Source organism: Mauremys mutica, chromosome 12 (assembly GCF_020497125.1).
Source record: "Mauremys mutica isolate MM-2020 ecotype Southern chromosome 12, ASM2049712v1, whole genome shotgun sequence".
Classification (NCBI taxonomy): domain Eukaryota; kingdom Metazoa; phylum Chordata; order Testudines; family Geoemydidae; genus Mauremys; species Mauremys mutica.
This window is the reverse complement of record NC_059083.1, coordinates 33,948,077-33,967,988: the sequence shown is the minus strand read 5'-3', so window position 1 is coordinate 33,967,988 and position 19,912 is coordinate 33,948,077. Positions and strand designations below refer to the sequence as shown.

The window sequence follows — 19,912 nt, the reverse complement described above, 5'->3', positions numbered from 1 at the left end:
CCCTTCAGCCAACAACGCCCCCTGCCCACCCCAGTGATTAATGGGACGCAGGTTAATTTCCCTTTGATCCCAGTTGTTACCGAAATATCGGGTCTGCCTAGCTGAGAGCCAATAACAGCCTGACAGGGATAAGGAAAAATGCTTTATTCTGCAGAAGAAAGGAGAGCTCTGTAGTAGATACAGAAAACTCTACTGCACACAAGTTTCACAAGCTTTTTATACACTTTCAGACAAAGACCATGCCATGTTAACACTTCATTGGTGGGTGTCAAGCCCCGTAACACCGCTATCTGTTCAAGAAAGACTGGCTTGAAGCGGAATCTTTTTCTGTCTCTGCCAGCAAAAGAAAGATTAGTTACAAAGTTCAAGGTACTGTGTACATGAGGCCTTGTGGAGGCTTCTGCCTCCACCTACTGGCCATTTGCAAAACTATGAAAAGGCGGGGGCGGGGGGGGGGGCTATCGCTTTCACACAGTGACCAGCCAGTGCCCCCGGCCCTGACTCTGTGACTCTCTCCCCAGTGGACGTGACTCTGGATCCAGACACAGCTCATCCCTGGCTCGTCCTGTCTGAGGATCGGAAACGTGTGAGACACGGAGACACACGCCAGGATCTGCCCGACAACCCTGAGAGATTTGATACTTGTGTCTCTGTCCTGGGCACTGAGGGGTTCGTGGGCGGGAGGCGTTACTGGGAGGTGGAGGTGGGAGACAAGACAGGCTGGGACCTGGGGGTTTGTAGGGAATCTGTGAGCAGGAAGGGGCAGGTCAGACTCTCACGTGGGAATGGATACTGGGCCGTGGTGCTGAGGGATGGGGGATACGAGGCCTGCACCTCCCCCCCAACCCCCCACCCCATGAGCGTCAGGCCCAGCCGGGTGGGGATTTTCCTGGACTATGAGGCGGGCGAGGTCTCGTTTTACAATGTGACTGACAGGTCCCATCTCTTCACTTTCACTGGCACCTTCTCCAGGACTCTCCACCCTTATTTCAGTCCTGGTCTCAACGCTGGGGGTACAAACTCAGCTCCCCTGATAATCTGCCCGGTCCCAGCTCAGGCCGGAGGGAATCTCGGTCCCTGACAGTGACCCCGCGACACAGACTGGCCCCTCCCAGCCCTGCTGCTCTTCCCAGACCCGGTGCGGGGCCAGTTACTGCAGCAACTGGACTTTCTGTGCTGACCGGACACTGCCAGTTTCCCTTTTCAACTGGAGGTTCCAGTCGAAAACCGGACACCTGGCAACCCCCAGCCCCCACCTTTCCCATCCCCTACCCCAGGGGTAGCAGATGGTGGGGGATGGGGTCATTCACTCCTGTCAGAATTTTCTACCCCTGTGAAATCTCAATGTAAAATATGAAAGAAAAAAGATTATTCTAATTTAGAAAATATTATTGTAACAAGGTGTAAATACAAGAATATTTTAATTTACATTTCAACAGTATCTTAAAAACAGGCATCTAAACATATTTGTAGAAATGGAATTATTTACATTTTTTTAATCTTTCCCTCAAATCTATAGTGAAATTTAACTTCTCTAAATAATGTCATTTGTATTTCAACTGTGGAATTTCAAGAAATCCAAAATATTTATCTTAACAAAATAAACTATTAAATTGTAAGACTGGGTTGTTCAGTTACAATGTACATGTGTCATAAACATCACAACCACACACATGTGCAGCTGCTCTCTGTTCTCTCTCCTCCTCTCTTTATTGTCTTGGCTGGTTGTCTCTGGCAGGCATGGCACATATACCCACCTCCATCCTGCACTACACCTTTGAAAATTAATAGTTGAAAAAATGATAAATATATTGCTTAATTAATTCTAAGTTAACTCACACAAGATTGTATAATAATCTTTGAACTTCTGTCAGCATTCATTCATGTGTTTTTTAACTAACTACATATCATTGGTAATCAAGATATGACCCTTCCTTTCTTTTTCTCACATCAATTAACAAAACACAGTCCCCAACCTCAAATGCTCTCTTCCTATCAATAGAAATCTCTTCTACAACCTCCAGTTTTTAGTTTATTTTTCTTTAGACATATTATTTACTGGCAACGTACTGTCACTGTGCACTATTGATTTCAATGTACTGCCAGGCTCTTCATGTTCTTGGTTATAAGGACACAACAAATGTAGTTTGATAAAGAAATAGAGAAGGGGTTGTGTTCCTTTACTCTACTATCACAAATTAATTTAATTGTATTAAAGACGCCGGCAGTTAATGACACATAACATGAAATTTGGTGAAGCTTTCTTGGGAAACCTTTCTTCTCGGCCATAAATCAGTTGAAAGGGTGATATTTTTGTTCTCATGTGAGGTTTAGAGTACAAGGAATAGAAAGTTGCTCCAGGAAATTCATCACAATTCCTCTGAGTTCTGTCCACCACCTTCTCTAATGCTCTGTAAAAATAGTGGCTGATTGATCTAATTCCTTGAAATTAGCAATTGAACCTAATTTCTTGAAGATCTAGCTGAGCAGAGTCTGAGGGGAGGTACATCACATGGCATTACTAGGACTCCTTTTTGTTTTAAACATGATGCGTTAGGAACATTTTCAATGTAATAATTCAGTTTTGAAGATTTATTCACAATATGCCATTCATGGCAGTGTGCCCTAAACTTACCTTGATTATTTGAAAATAAATACCCTAAAATGATCTTGTGATGGATTCATTTGTGGCTTTTATCCCATCTGCTGGTGTCTAGGTGGCATGGGCTGCTGAAGCTATGTGTTTTTCCTAGTTTTTAACACAGGGAAATATTAATAAAAATTAGATAATTTTTCCCTAAAATTTCCTTCAGAAATATCTGCGTTCCTTTCCCTATTTCTCACTGACTTATGTGTAATTACTGTGGTTTCTTATCCAATATTGTTGTGTTATTACATAGGAAAATATGTTGGCAAATAGGTTAATATACAACATGTTTTCTAGTATCTGACAAGACATAAAAATGTGTTGTCACTCACAATTTACACCATGAAGTGTCATGAAGCGATTGCAGGCAATGTTCATTTTTAAATTTCTAACTATGAATAGGCTCCCCCATCAGTTCCTGCAACACCTGGGTGGCAGACCTCTCTGTGAATTAAGCAGCCTCCAGTCTGCCAGGGAACTTCCACCAAGTGTCTTTTATTACTTTTTATGGTGCATCACAACATAGCTGCAGTTACGAGGAGCCCCCTTCCTGCTCCCTGATTCAGACTTTTATATTGCTGCTTTCTTCTCAGCACTGAGCTAGTGACCTCATCAGGCTCCCTACAGGTGCAAGTGACCCTCTCTGCCCTTCCAAACCCAAACTACTCAGTCCCTCCTACTCTAACTGCACCCGGTGCCCTGGGTGTGCTCAGTGACCAGGGTGCTGGCTTCCAAAGGGCTCAGTTTGTAGTTGCTAACAGCCCCTGTCACACGCCATGATGGTGTAATTGACCATATAGTGAAAATGTAAACTGTTACCTCATGATTCAGTTCAGCACCTAGATCTGCCAGTATCTGCTCTGCACAGCCATGTGGATATATAATTTTACATGTCTTCTTCTCCACCTCATGTGCTGTCATAGTTCTAAGTGGAAATTCTTCTACCTCTTTTGAAAAATCATCTGTAGCTGTCAGTACACACTGGTATCGCTTCTGTGGTACTGGATAGAGCCCGATTAAATCTGCTCTCAGCAGTTCCCAGGGTTAACAACCTATGTGCAAGAACACAGGCAAGAGTTCTCCTTTGGATCTTTCCTATGACATTTTTATTATAATCCCATCTATAGTAAGCAAAGTAAACGTTATAATGTGGTTTCTATAATAGTTGATGTCTCCACACAGTCAGAATCTAACTTTTGGTGTTTTTCAGACATAAATAAATACAGGCCAAACTTCTGCAACTGAAAACTTGCTTAAATACGCTGTCATTGTGCCAGCACAGCAGGCAATAGAAGTTGTTGCTGCACAGTGTTAGAGCTGATTAGAGGCTTTATTGTGCAGCAATAATAAATACAGATAATGATAAACAATTAGCTTGGCTAATGTTTAAAAACACTTCAGATGTATTGAACATGGGGAAAGATGCAAAGTGTTTGATTTAACGGGGAGCTATCCGCTCAGGTCCACTTCATTGCAGGCAGGGCCAGCTCCAGGCACCAGCCTACCAAGCACGTGCTTGGGGTGGCACCTTGGGAGGGGGTGGTGATCGGGGTTTGTTTTTCTTGTTTTTGGTTTGGCCAGGCGGCGCTGGGGGGGCAGGGACTTGGGCGGCGCAACGAGGCTCTGGGGGGGCGGGGACTTGGGAAGCGCGACGCAGCACTGGGGGGCGGGGCTTGGGCGGTGCGACAGGGCGCTGGCGGGGGCGGGGACTCGGGTGGCGTGACGGGGCGCTGGGGGGCGGGGACTTGGGCGTCGCGACGCTCGGGGGGGTGGGGACTCGGGTGGCATGATGTGGCGCTGGGGGGTGGGGACTTGGGTGGTGCAACGCGATGCTCAAGGAGGGGTCGGGCAGGGGAAACACAAACTGCCTGATGGAACCAGCACAGGATAATTGAAAGGGCCTCAAATGCCACAGCTCTGGACAGTTTCTTGTCCCTGAAGAAGTCAACCCTATTTTAATCTACAGGCAGAAATAGAACCCAGGTCTCCTGATTCTTAGTCCAGTGCCATAATCATTAGACCATTCTGACTCCCAATGGAAGAGGGTTGATAACAGAGATTGGTCGCCCCAGGGTAGAAAGGGCAGGCAGCAGGGCGGCACTGGGCAGGAAGGGAGGGACTGAGGTCAGGACTAACTGGACGCTCAGGTCTTCCAATGGCTCCAGGGGGCCGAACACGCTCCCACCGCCAGACCTTTCTCCACTGCCTCCTGAGTGGCGGCCTCCGATGCTAGGAAGAAGACGACCTTTCTGTACATTTTGGAGGCCGCCTCGATGGCAGTGAGCCCCACTACCCTCGCCAACGCCCACACGTAGGTCTCCACTTCGGGCTAGGTGGGCACCAGGAGGCAACGGACACTGTGCTTCCTGGTCAAGGTGCGGAAGGGGCCCCGGCCGCTATAGATGGTAGTGGAGGCGGCTGTCGGAGGAGATGATATAGTGGCAGGTGGGGGGGGGGTCACTGCCACCTGGGCATATGCCCTGGGGGTTGGGGGAGGGGCATCTGCAGAGCTGGTAGAAGGAGCAGCGGGGAGGGACGGCGCGGCCCTAGAACATGTGTATAACACAGGACCTAGAACGTCACCGAGTGCTTCCTCCAGAAAACCTATGACGTGACTGAGCCAGAGCACATCTTCTGGAAAGACATCTCCATGCATTAGAGCCACCCGGTAAGAAAAAATCTTTCTTCTGCAGTGACATGAAGTTAAAGAACATGGAGAAGAAGAAAACCTCTACTCGGTTTGTTACTGGAGCTGAAGCAGAGAGGCCAGGATAAACACAGCTAGGGCCCAGGACTGACTATCAGCAGATCTACCATTTTCTATTCCTGACTTTTTGACCATAAGCGAATCTCTTTGCTTCTGTGTGCCTCAGTTTCCACAACTATAACATGAAGCTAATCAAGGTTATGTTTTTTCTCTCTCCTATTTTGCAAGGCGGGAAACTTAGATACATTTGGGGCCTGTCTATGCTACCGGTCTAGAATGTCTTTGTAAGCTGATAACCCCCACATGTTGTTCAGAACCTATGGATAACACAAGCTCCTAAGTTTGTTCTGTGCTTAACCCCTATGGAACAGCTGGGCTGGGTGGCCTTTTCTCGCTGTGCTCTGTGGAGCAGATTCTGGGCACTAGGGATATGAAGAGGCTCTCAAGGGCTAATTCTTTAAAATAAATATCAATGAAATTCAACACAATATAAAATCACTGCCGCTAACATTGGTGGGTGATAAAATACTAGCCGAGTGGTAATTAATGCTGAGGACAGGGCAGTGACACAGAGTAATCGGATGCCTTGATAAGCTGGACCAATTCAAAGAAAACAAGTTTGAAAATAACCAAATGAAAGGTCCTATACCTAGCAGCAAAGCATGCAGGCCATACCTACAGAATGGGGCCGTGTATCCAGGAAACAGGACTGTCTCCAGACCCCAGCGTGCCAAGCCCGCGCTTGGGGCGGCATTTTCCGAGCAGGGCAGCAGGCGGATCCGGCGGACCTTCCGCAGTCATGCCTGTGGGAGGTGCACCGGAGCCGCGAGTCCAGCAGGCCTCCCGCAGGCATGACTGCAGACGGTTCGCTGGTCCCGCGGCTCGGGTGGACCTCCCGCAGGCATGACTGCTTGGGGCGGCCAAATTCCTAGAGCCACCCCTGCTAGGAAAGCACTAACTGTGAAGAGGATTTAGGGGCCATGCTGGGCAAGCCATTCAACATGAGCAATCAGTGTGATACTGTGGTGACCAGGGCTAATGCCATCATTAGATGTAGGAAAAGAGCAGTGTGTAGCATAGGGAGCTGACACACCATCAGTAAGACTGATCCTGGAATACTGCCTCCAGTTTTGGCGTCCACCTTCGAAAAAGATTTTGAAATATTGGAGATGGGGCAGCAAAAAGCAATGAAATGTTTTGAGGGCTGGAGAAAAATGCCTGCTAGTGAGCTATTGAAATAGCTCAGCCTGTTTAGATTATCAAAAATATCGGGAGGTGACGTCACTGAAGTCTTGAAGTGAATTCATGGAGAGAAAATATCGGGTATTAAAGGGCTCATTAATCTAGCAGAGAAAAGCATAACAAGAGACAGTGGCTGGAAACTCAAATGAGACCAATTCCTATTAGAAATAGGGCACAAATATTCAACAGTGAGGATGAATCACCAAAGGAACAAACTAGAAATGGAAGTGGTGGGAATTGCGCATTTCTTGATGTCTTCTAATGAAGACTAGATGCCTTTCTGGAACATGTTTAGTCAAAAACTAGCTACTGTGCTATACAGAAAGCATGTGATATGCAGAATGTCAGAGTACATGCTCTAATTGTCTCTTCTGTCCATAAAGTCTGATAATTTATGAACAACTGTGCGCAGCATAGGGAAGAGCATCTCATGTTCTACTGTGTAGTCAGTGACATCCCACAGTGAAGAGTCATTGAGTCGGGTGATCCAGGGGAAGCAGCTCAAACATCCAATGTGGCTGGACAGGGGCAGGACATCAGCACTGCAGGGGAGGGGTGGGTGTGGCAGTGACATCACAAGGGCCTTTGGCAGGACCTCAGCCTATTGGACAAAGGTGGTGGGGAGGCGATGATCTCACAGAGAGATCTTGACATCAGCCAGGCAGGACAGGGGTGCAGGACAGGGGCAACCTTGGAGATCCCTGTGGCTTTGCTTCAGCACATCTCCTTCTCGAGGTGTCTCCTTGAGGACTGAGAGAGACTTCACTTTCACGTATGTGAGTGCAAGGAGGACCCTCTTTGGAGTTTTCTCCTTTTCTTCATTTTGCTAGACAACAGACGTCCCTGTATAGAAGGTAAGAGCCTCCGAGAGGTTTGGAACCTGTTCAGTCTGATCCATCAGGTGCCAGCTGAATTCTAGGAATGGAAAACACTAGATAGTGGGGGCAGCATTTTATTTCCGACCTAGGACTTTGTCCCTTAGAATCCCTTGGGACATTGGAGTTTCTCCTTTTTGTTTTCCCTTTTCCTGTCTCTCCCTCCTTTCTCTTCTTCTCTTGCATCTTTGTCCATTCCCCCTGCTCTCCTTTCACCACCAGGACCTGTCAGTGCATGAGGAGTGGGGGGCGGAGGGAGGGGGGGTTCCACTCCAACTCTCATTGCGGGAGGTCCTCCCAAAGACATGTGGTTGGAATAGTGCTCTAAGAGTGATTCCCTCCGGTGGTGACCTGGGACATCTGGTGAGAACTCTCAGCTTTCTGATTCTCAGAGTCTCAATGCTGATTGTGTGAGCATGGGGCTATTGTGAGGGAGGAAACTCAGGTCCTTGTTACTCCAGGGCCGCCCAGAGGATTCCGGGGGCCCGGGGTCTTCGGCGGCGGGGGGCCCTTCCATTCCGGGACCCACCGCCAAAGTGCCCCGAAGACCCGCGGCGGGGGGGGGTCCCGCTTCCCTCCCCCCCCGGCCCGGCGGGTCCCGCCCCCGCCCCCGGCGGGTCCCGCGCCCCCCGCCCGCCCCCGGCCCCGCTCCCCCCGCCGGGTCCCGCTCCCCCCCCCCGCCCGCCCGGCCCCGGCCCCGCTCCCCCCACCCGCCCCCGGCCCCGGCCGGTCCCACTCCCCCCCCGCCCGCCCCCGGCCCCGGCGGGTCCCGCGCCCCCCGCCCGCCCCGGCCCCGCTCCCCCCGCCCGCCCCCGGCGGGTCCCACTTCCCCCCCGCCCGGCCCCGGCCCGGCTCCCCCCGCCCGGCCCCGGCGGGTCCCACTTCCCCCCCGCCCGGCCCCGGCCCCGCTCCCCCCTGCCCGCCCCTGGCCCCGGCAGGTCCCACTCCCCCCCTGCCCGCCCCCGGCCGGTCCCACTCCCCTCCCCCGTTACCCGAACACAGTCTCCGGCGGGGCCTGAGCTCCGTCCCGCTCAGAGCCGCGTGGTGAGGGGGCGGGGCTGTGAGCTCCACGCCCAGCGGAGGCAGCTGCCCCGCCCCCTCCCCACGCCACTCTGAGCAGGGCGGGGCTCAGGGGCTCGGATGGAGGCTGAGGCTCCAGGAGAGGGGCGGAGGCGGGAGCCTCCGCTCTTCTCTTGGGGGCCCCTCCGGAGCCCGGGGCCCGGGGCAAATTGCCCCTTTTGCCCCCCCCCTCTGGGCGGCCCTGTGTTACTCACTTTTAAGATCAAGGAAATAAGCCATAACCACACATGTGTTTGATCGCTCTTGCTGCTTTTCTCCATTCATTGTCTTTGAGTAATTCATGATTCTCTCTTGAATGGGCTAGTTCTTCTAAAATACTTACTAAATAATTAGGTTTTAATAAAGCCATAGGCAAACCCATACTTCCAGGCACAAAGGAGTCAGGTGGCACCCTACAGAATGGGGGACAGTCTGCTGGAAAGCAGTGACCCTGAAAAGGATTTCGGGGCCATAGTGGACGAGCTGCTCAACATAACCTGTCCATGTAAAACTGTGGTAAAAAAGGTTAAAGCCATCCTTGGGTGGATAGAGCGGTGAATATGGAAAGGGAAGTGATTCAGCATTGGGGAGACTGATCTTGGAATGTTGAATCCAGTTCTTGTGTCCACATTTTGAATATTATGTTAAAAAAATTGGAGAGGGTACAGGAAAGATTCATAATTGAGTGATGGGGATGATGCCTTGTAATGAGACATTGAAAAAGCTCAATCTGTTTACTATGTACAAAAGAAGAATAAGAGCTGAGTTACTTGACTTCATGGAGAGAAAATGTTGAGTATAAAAGGGCTTTTATCTAGCAGAGAAAGGCATGACAAGACCCCATGGATGGAAGCAGAAATCAGAAAAAGTCTAATGACAATAAGACCCAGATTTGTAAGAGGCTGATTCATCATTGGAACAAACTACCAAGAGAAATGATGGCTTCTCCATCTCTTGAGATCTTCTAATAAAGACTAGATGCCTTTCTGGAAACTGTTTGAGTAAAAGAAAAACCCAGCTCTTTTGACATACAGGAGGCCTTAGGATACGCAAGGGATCAGATTAAATGCTCTAATGTTTCCTTCTGGCCATAAAGTATACTAACTTATGAAAACCTGATTGTGGCCTGGGGAAGAGCGTCTTGTCTTCTACTGTGTAGTCGGTGTCATCCCCACAATGAAGAGTCATTGAGTGGGGTGATCCAGGGGAAGCAGCTCAACCATCCAATGTGGCTGGAAAGGGGCAGGACATCGGCACCGCAGGGGAGGGGTGGGTGTGGCAGTGACATCACAAGGGCCTTTGGCAGGACCTCAGCCTATTGGACAAAGGTAGTGGGGAGGCGATGATCTCACAGAGCGATCTTGACATCAGCCAGGCAGGACAGGGGTGCAGGACAGGGGCAACCTTGGAGATCCCTGTGGCTTTGCTTCAGCACATCTCCTTCTCGAGGTGTCTCCTTGAGGACTGAGAGAGAATTCACTTTCATGTACGTGAGCGCAAGGAGGACCCTCTTCGGAGTTTTCTCCTTTTCTTTTCTTGATTTTGCTAGAAAACAGATGTCCCTGTATAGAAGGGTAAAACCCCTGGCTCAGGCTACCTCTAGAGACTCAGCCCAAAGGCATTGACTTCTAGGTCTGATTAGATGCCAGGGGCCAACCAAAGGAAGCCAATCAGGGGGTAGCAGAGCCCCCTGAAAGCCCACATCAGGGACCGGTGATCTCACCATTATCACCTGACTCTGCACAGACTGGCCTAGTGCCTGTGGGGAGGGTCAGTGAGATGATTATCAGACAAACTCTGTGTCTGGGCATGTCCATCCATCTCCTCATCCTCTTCTCCCAGGTTCTGGCTGCAGAGGGAAAGGTTTGCCCAGTAGTTAAGGTGCAACGTTAACCTGCACAGATTCAGGTTTGCTCTGTGTGAAGTCAGGTAAGTCATTTATTTTGTCTGGGCCTGACTTACCCCTCTTCTAAATGGGGGTAACAACCTTCCACATCGCACAGCAGCAGAGACATTGTGTGGGGAGGAGGAGGACAAATGAACCCATGTGCCTTCCCCCCACTGACTTGCTGCTTGCCTTGTAGTGAGCATGCTCACACAGACTGAGCATGCTCAGTAACCTCAGCTGAAGGCACTGCCCTGACTCTGTCCCCACACTAGTGGCAGGTACAGGTGTCTCTGCACAGCAGTATGGTGAGTCTAAGCACATGGAAGTTTGTGAGTTGCTCAGACAGTGCAGGGATTGGGGCCAGGTAAGGACCTGCAATAGCTAGGAGTGCAGCTCTTTCCTGTCCACATTAAATCACAAAAACGTCACACTGGGATTGTCGCAAGATTTCCTAATTTCACACTGACTCCTTCACTAGCTGGTGTTTCTCTTAATGCCACAGCTCTTGGAATCCTGTGATTACGTGACAATCTCAGCTCTCACTTTAACAAAAGTAAGTTTCTTGCTCTCAGGGCTGAGTAGAAAAGGTTGAGTACGTGACCAGAGCGAATCCTGCCTGCTTGCTCACAAACAAACAAACAAACAAACAAACAAACAAACAAACAAACAAACAGTCCAGAATATAATTTTTTAGAAGAAGAACCCTCATGTTTTCTTCAGCAGCCTCTTGATTTTTGCTTATATGGTGCTGGCAATATTGCCTTGGCAGTGATCAGTTCAGGTTTTCAGGCCTGGCTTCTCCAGCAAAGGCTCTAAGGACCTAAATATAAAAATGAGCATTCTGAGTGATTCCTTTACATCAGCCTTACTCCAGGGGGGCTGTGCTCATTTGCTGCTTGGACCCACAGCCCGGCTCTATGCGCATTCCCACATCTTTCCCTCTTTGTTTCCCTATCTGTTAACTCTGCTGTTTTAGATAAATGATGGCACGAAATTAGGGGGCTTTCCATGGGGGATGGGGATTTAAGGCCTGACTTCTCAGTGGCACAGTATTGCCATCCCCAAACTTTTGAAAATCATGAGTCAGGACCCCCAAAATTATGTGATGCCTTTTGTGACACTAAAAAATAAAAATAATAATAAATGTTCTTTCTATTTGCCTTCTGATTCTCATGCTTTAGGCTGACTCAGGTCACATTTTAAGTTTTTCTCTGCAACCAAGACAATTAGAAACTTCCTTTGTTTAGGTGTCCCTAAGTTCTGTTTGCTAGGGGCTGGGAATGGGCAACAAGGGATGGATCACTCGATCACCTGCTCTGTTCATTCCCTCTGGGGCACCTGGCATTGGCCACTGTGGGAAGACAGGATACTGGGCTAGATGGACCATTGGTCTGACACAGTCTGGCCATTCTTTTATGTTCATGAAATTCATTATAAAATCATCAGTGTTGGCAACACTTTTGACACTACGTCTCCTTTTCACTGAGGCAGAGCTGCCTTAGCGTATGTCAGAATCAGGCCTTTGAAACCTTGATTCCAGCTTAAGCAAGTTTTTGTCCTGTGAATTGAATATCCCTAGACTTGAAAGGATTAGATTTTATCGGTAGATGTCAGCAAATGTTGATTTCACTTTGCGCACACAAACCATGAAAAAACATTTCCATTGATAAGAACTGAAATTTACAAATAGCTATAGTAAGAAAAATGCTGCTTGAGAACTTACGAGAGCAGGGGTCGGTAACCGATGGCACGCGAGCCGATTTTTAATGACACGCTGGAGCCTGCCGGGACTCCAGTGTGCCATTAAACATCCTGCCGACGCGGCCAGCTGCAAGGTCCGCGCTTCCTGGCCGGCGCGCCGGCCAAGCGCAGCAAGCCACCGGCCCCTCCCCCGCCTTCCCCCCCCCTTCCTCCGGAGCCCTGCCGCTGTGCTCAGCACTCTAGGGGCTGGGGTTCCGTGCTCCCGCGGGGCAGCGTTTGGCTCCGTGGGGAGGGAAAACCGCTCCCCGCTCATCCAGAGCCCTGTCGCCATGCGCACAGCGCTCTGAAAGGCAGGGCGGGGCTGCGCGCACGCGGCAGCGACAAAACTCCGGATGAGAGGGGAGCCTCAAGGTAAAGGGTCCGGGGCTACGGGGTGGGAGTTGGATAAGGGGTGGGGGCAGTCAGGGGACAGGGAGCAGGGTGGGTTGGATGGGGGGGGGGATCCTGGGGGGTGGTGGTTAGGGGCGGGGGTCTCTGGAGGGGGCAGTTAGGAAGCAGGAGGGGTGGATGGGGCATGGGAGTCCCGGGGTCTGTTAGGGGGTGAGGGGTGGATAGGGGTCAGGGCAATCAGGGGACAGGGATCAAGGAGGGTCCTGGGGGGGCAGTTAGGGAGGGGGGTCTCTGGAGGAGGTGGTCAGGGGACAAGGAGCTGTGGGGGGTTGGATGAGTCAGGAGTTCGGGGGGGCTGTCAGGAGGCAGGGGTGTGGAGAGGGGTTGGGGCAGGCAGGGAGCAGGGGGGTTGTATGGGTCCAGAGTTCTGGGGGTCCTGTCAGGGGGCGGGGAGCGGTTGGATGGGGCATGGGAGTCCAGGGGGTTCAGTCGGGGTGTGGATAAGGATTGGGGCAGTCAGGGGACAGGTAGGGGGTAGGGTCCTAGTGGGCAGTCAGGGGACAAGGGGCAGGGAGGCTTAGATGGGGGTGGGGTCCCAGGAGGGGGTAGTTGGGACAAGGAGCAGGGGAGGGGTTTGGGGGTTCTGGAGGGGAGGGCGGTCACCCAGCCCTCTGCCCTGAGCCCTGACCCCCCCCACACACAGCCCTCTGCCCTGAGCCCTGCAGCCCCACACACCCCACAGGCCCCTGCCCTGAGCCCTGTACCACCCAGCCCTCTGACTCCTTCACTCCCTCCCATGACCCCAACCCTGACTCTGGCACCCCCACACATACCCAGCTTCCCTATCCTGACATCTGCACCCCCCTCACATGCCCCAGCCCTCTGCCCTGACTCTTGCACCCCCCACATACCCAGCCCCCCACATCCCATGCACCCTGCACATCCCCACCCCCACCCTGAGCACCAAACGGGAGCTCCTGCACCCCCACTCACATTCCCACCTGCACCCCTCACAACTAATGGGAGATGACCAGGTAAGGGCCCCCACACCCAAACCTCCTGCCCCAACCCTTAGCCCCCTCCTTCATTCTAGCTCCTGGCCAGACCCTTCACCCCCAGCCTTGTGCTCGGTCCACTCCCACCCTCAGCTCAGTGCAGAGAGGGGAAAAGAATGGGCCAGAACCAGGGAGAAGGTAGGTACCCACTGTATGTGGGCAGGGCCGGGACCCCAGACCAGCAGCGGGCTGAGCGGGTCTGGCAGCCGGGATGCCAGCTGGCAGGAGCTGGCGGATGGAACCCCTTAGCAGCAGTGGGCTGAGCCGCTCAGCCCGCTGCTGGTCTGGGGTTCTGGCTGCCAGACCCTTCCCAGCTGGGGTCCCGGCCACAGGCCCCACTCAGCCCACTGCCGGCCTAGGAGAACAGAACCCCAGACCAGCATTGGGCCGGCGGCATAAGATTGTTGCCGGACCAAAGGGCCCGAGGAGGAGCAACAGCGGGGTTCGTTGTCCGGTGTGCGTCGCACTAATTAACACACCAGGGTGGAGAAGCAAACCAAGTTTATTTGAGCTCAAATAAAGGTGCAAGGGAGAAATTACAATCTCAAATCCTGCACACCCGCGTGCAGGCGGGGTCCCAGCATTTATACCCTCCTTGTTTTTCCCCCTTTCTCCCTCCCCCTTGCAACAGTTACACTTAACACTATAATGTAGCTTGTTAGAACTGTTCTCATTCACATATTTATCTATGGCCTTCACAGCACAGACACATGCAGACTTTCCTCCCCCTTCTCCCCCCCCCCCCCGTCTTACTGCCGCTTTTTGCTGTTTCGAGCTATCCTGCAGCTGCAAGCTAAGAAAGCTGACAGTTACACATTTTGCTTGTTGTTTATTAGCATCTTAGGCTGGTTAAAGTTTACAGCATGGAAGAACTTTGGTTCACTCAGGCCCAGAGTCACAACTTTGGTTCACTTAGGCCTAGGGACACCAATGTCAGGGACTCGAACCCCGACAGCGATGTTCGTTGTCTGACCGCAGAGTGACAGGCAACACCAGCAAGGTCCGATTAAAAGTTCTTTATTGACAAGTGCACGCATCAGTAAAGAACAGCCCGTATTCGAAAAAGAACCAGCCCCATCTTACAACTAAGTATAGGTTATATAGACGGTTCCGTCGCGTCACAAATTATTCATTTCACACAACCCATATCCCACCCCCCTTTGGTTAGTAACAAACCCTAATAACAAAGCACATGTGTCTTTCTTTATAATGTAAGCAAGTCGTGATGCTCCAGCAACTTTCTTATCAGCATGGTTGCCAAGCACCAGAAACTGGAAGACAGGAGTTAACAATGAACCTAAGACAGAAACAGGGAGTGAATACAGGGAGGCTGGCTCCCTATCAATCCTTCAAACACTCCCCTCTCTTATCTTACTTTTTCCCAAGGCTTTGTGAAACATGCTGCTTCTCAGTATTTTTCCACGCTGGGATTACCCAGAAACCTCTGTTAGCCTGACTTCAGTCAGGTTGGCATAACTGGTTTTGTGCTATATCTTTATTCAGGCCTAACAATCCCCCCTTTGTCCCTAGAGGACCAACGGGACTCTTGGGACAACAAATTACCGCTTGGCAGGGCACAACCGGGTTACGGTTTCTTCAGTTGCAGACGAAGCTTCAAATCGCCTTCAGGGGTAACAGTTCATTGGTCTGGGGCACTGACTATAAATCAGTTAGGTATACCAAGTGGTCTAATTTCCCAGATGTCTCGGTAAATAATTCAGTCCCACATGCCTCCTCCCCATGGACCCGGCAGGATCTGGTATGTGGGAGCCCACACCCACCCTAACCGGTCCAAATGCTTGGAAGGAGCACTATGAATATCCACACTTTCATCCAGAAAGTGTCCAAGTATGTCTTCATGACCACAGATCAGATGGTATTCCTGATGTGTCTGTAAGGGCAGTGGGCCAAGTCCAGTGCTCAGGATCAATTTAAACATACTAGATCCCACTGCAATGCCTTCCCAGCCTCAGTGATATTCAATACCATCTCTGTCAGTCACTTCTGGGTCACAGAACTAAGGGCGGAAATGACATGTAACTCACCAACTCCAGCCTGTACTCGGGATAGCTGAGCTTTAAAAATAAGTCTAGTGGCCTTTTCTAGTTGGCCCAATTTTTCATCATGTTCGTGGCTGTCAGGTCCCTCTTTTTTCCAGAGGAAATAGCCCAGGCTCTCTGTCATACTAATCTAATGGCAGCCCCCTGTGAGCAATCTGGGTATGTAAAAGCGATCTGAAAACTGGATAAGGACAATGTTATTTAAAATGCAATGAGGGAGGGCAATACATGCTGAAGGATTTATCCAAAACACAGGGCGCAGCCTGTAGAATAAACCCCAAAATCCAATTAATACCACAGTTCCAAACATAAGTCCCACAAATTTCTTCCTGCCAGTGTGTAATTCTTTGTTTCTTCACCAGGGTCAGTTCTTAATGTTCTTTTTAGTCAGGAATTGCTGGACTTTGGCAATGTCAGTGGAGTGAGTGTTTCTTTTTCTTTCCCAAAACAGATGTAGTTCAGCATTCTACAGGGGAGAGATTATCAGTACATCACCCTGTAATGGTTTTGCTTCTTTTAGAAAAATTCAAAGGCACAATAGATTTGTCCGTGGACAAGGGAGAGGTTCAACCGGCACGTCACCTTGTCCTTTTTCCCTGCTGTCCAGAAGCACAATAGAACTAGAAAAAGGAACAGGCTAATCATCAGTAGGAGAATTCTTCTGATGTGGAGGGGTCTTTTTGCAGTAAGAATCATGGGTCCAGGCAGTCAGTCTTTGGCACTTCACAGTGGTGTTGGTGGTTAACAGGACTTGGAAAGGGCCTCTCCAGGGTGGAGCCAAGGCAGTCTTCCGTTGATGGACCTTGACATTGAGCCCGTCTCCTGGTTCCAAGGAGTGACAGGGTTGCACAGGATCCTTCGGTAGTGCTTCCTTCACCTGTGTATAAAAAGACTTAACACATTTCATTAGTGCCTGACAATACTTAAGTATTATGTTATCCATCAAATGAATGTTCATCTGAGCTAGGGTTAGTGGGGGTGCAGCTGGTAGTCGCATTGGGCGTCCTGGCAAAATTTCATGAGGGCTGAGTCCAGTCTTTTGATTGGGAATGGCTCTCATACTCATCAGTGCCAAAGGAAGGGCATCTGGCCACTTTAAGTTTGTCTCAGCCCAAATCTTGGCCAGTTTATTTTTTTAAATCCCGTTCTGGCATTCCACTGTCCCAGCAGACCATGAGTTGTGAGGGCAGTGAAGGTTGTGTTGGATCTGCAAAGCTGCACATAACTCCTTTACAATCTGTCCAGTAAAATCAGTTCCACGATCACTGTTGATACTCACAGGGATGCCAAAACGTGGTACAAAATCTTTAAGCAAAATTTCACAACAGTCCTGGCATCTGCTTTCCTGCAGGGAAAAGCTTCAACCCAATTGGTAAATACATCAACTAAAACTAATACATATTCATACCCACAACATTTAGACATTTAAATAAAATCAATCTGAATATCTACAAAAGGTCCCCAAGGAGGAGGGTGGGCTGCCCGTTGCACACCAATCTCGTTTAACTGCAGCAACCATCCTCCCTTTCCTTGGTAGTCAGCCAAGTCTTAGCTGTGAGCAGTGTCCTTGAACAGAGTCAGTATCTCATCTTTAAACTGAGCATGTGAACTATTTTTTTCTCAGTCAACTTGTTTTGTTTTGTTTTTTTCTTCCCTTCTCGGCTTTTTTTTTGTTTGTTTTAACCTACAAAAGAAACTTTTACTTTTTACTTATACACCTCTTGTTAACAATGAACACATACACATTGCTGTCATACAGTACATTAGTCTTATCTAATATATGCCACATATACCATTTCACTAAAATAATCTTATTACAGAGCTTGAGAACAACAAACCAAGACAAGCACACCCACTTTGATGAGTTCAGTCAATACAAACTCTAGTCCAATAGCTTTCCACCATCCCCAGCCCTCTGGCTAGATGTCTGAGGTAGCCAGAAGGATCCCATGTACAATATGGGGAGTGGGTTAACTTTCCATGTCCTTGCTGTCAAAGACTGTTGGTATGCAAATCGTAATAACAATTGTCAATTAAAAGTTTTGGCCAAAAACATTTCTTTCTCTTACTTAAGGAAATGTATTAGACTTTAGTATATTACATTTTTCTAATGTATTCAAACAGTTTGCATTCTAAGTTGAACAAAACAAATATCTGCATTTCAATCCAACACTGCTGCTTGATTTTAAATCAGACCATCCCATAAAAATATTAAACACATCAATCTGGCCACAAGACAAACACCACAAGACAGAACATAGAACACAAAACTTAATGTTTTACTCCATCAGTAAATGCATGGTATGTTGAACGCTGTTCAGCTGGCATTAATTTTCTTTGATTATCTGAAAGACAAAAACAGAAGTCTACCCCTTCTGGGCAGTCAATCATTACTTAAAATATACAAATACTCTTGCTGATTTTAGGCAAAACAAGAGAATTACCCCATATTTTCTTGTATGTGTTTTATAGGCAGCCCCTTCTTTTTAGTGGGTCCTACCTTATTAGTTAGATAATTTGCATTAATACAGATGCTTTCTGGCTTGCTTTTTACTTGTAACTCCTGCTTGTAAACACTGAAAGAAAACATCATCACTCACAGTGCTCTTAGAGCCTAATACAATTTTAATTACATAGCACTGTATACATTCTTCAGCTAATTTAACAAAATTGTTCATAGCCAAATGATTGCATTCTAATAAGTTATTTGCCTGAATTTATTTACAAACATTTCAAAGACACCAAGAACTTTTTACTTTAGTACGTTTACAAAGTTCAACTGCTGTTCCCTCCAGCAACTACAGAGTTAACTTTTCACTCTGCCTTAAATCACTCGCTTGTTCTCCAACAACCACTTTTCTCAACTTAAATCACCATTTCAAGTATCATCCTGGGTATTTGAAATCACCATGTTTATACCTATTTACTCCTTTCTTCCACTAGACCCTCAAAAGTTTCCAACCTGTTTTCCAATCTCTCCGTCTGTTACCTGTCCACCTGGGCCCGATCCTTCTTTTCTAGCTGAACCGTTCCTTCCATAGGCACCAATTTGCTCCACTACCAGTTTTAACTAGGAGGGTTGGCTTCTTAACTAGCCCCCACCCTTCTGGTCCTTTCCCTAAAACATTTCTACTCACAAAACTACTCGAGTCTTCCCCTGTGAGGCTTGCCACCTGGGCAAAACACATGGCCCACTGGCGTTGAACTATTCAATTTCCTCTTGTAGCAAACACACTGCTGTTACGACATATGCTGAGCACAAATGGTTAAATTCTAACAAGTCCCTGAAGGACTGGTACTTGCTTAGCCAGGGCTTCCTTTTCTAACTGGAAGTCCTGTGTCAAGGCCTGCAACTTGCCCTGGCGCAGGTTTGAGGTGCTGCCTGGGTCATGATCTATGCTCTTAATTGCTCAATTCTAGTTATCAAGTACACATCTCGTCCCTTTTCTCCAACTACTCTATTGCCCAGTCCTGCTACGACTGGGGGTAGATCCACCTGCCACCCTTCCGGTCAACCAGGGTGGAGAGAAAAATGCTAAATCCCTCTCCAGTTCTGAAACTTGCAGCGGAGAGTGGGCACACCTTTTAATTATGCAATCCTCAACATATAACACCAACAATACCAAACAAAACAAACATAAAATAACAAGGGTAAAACAAATAGATGGTGTGAATTCTGCAGGGCTCCCCCATTCTCAATTACTCACCAAACTGTGACAAATTTCTGTTACCAATTTATCCCTCATGTCAGGGGATCAGGCTGTCACTGCAGGACGTTGGGGAAACACACCATATAATCAAATTTTAAAGCTTCATTAAAAATAATAAAACAACAATGGAGAGTGTTGGGAACGCTCCCACATCACTCAGGAAAAACATGAATACTTCAACCATTAAGCCACTTTAATACTCACACATGTCCAAACTGGCCACGTCTGTATAACGTTCAGAGAAGGGGAATAAGTGGACGGGAGATTATCCTGTATACAGCTTGTCCAGAATTTCCAACATGCTTCTGCTCTTGGGAGAGCTGTTCTTTACACCCTGGAATCTCCTGTGGTGTCTCTTTCAGAGATTCCAGTTCAGATTCCAGCCTGTGGCTTCTCCAGTTTCACCAAGCCAAGCTGAATTTCAAATTAACCCGTTCCTAGACAAATTGCTCACACTGTGTCAGAGGCTTTTCTTTGGTGATTAAAAGCTCCTTTGAGATATATGATCTTATCTAGATTGAAGGTACCTTCTAATGGGCATTGTTTAGATGGATCTTCACGCGTATAAAGGTTCCAAT

General features: G+C 48.8%; 1 protein-coding gene across 1 annotated transcript in view; it reads left to right on the top strand.

Moving 5' to 3' along the window:
* LOC123346691 overlaps window positions 1-19,912 on the top strand; it is a 97,477-nt gene that overhangs the window by 62,317 nt on the left and 15,248 nt on the right. Inside the window, exon 9 of the mRNA XM_044984163.1 lies at window positions 522-1,054. Within this exon, the coding sequence (XP_044840098.1) occupies window positions 522-1,054 (533 nt within the window). The remainder of the gene's footprint in view (window positions 1-521; window positions 1,055-19,912) is intronic.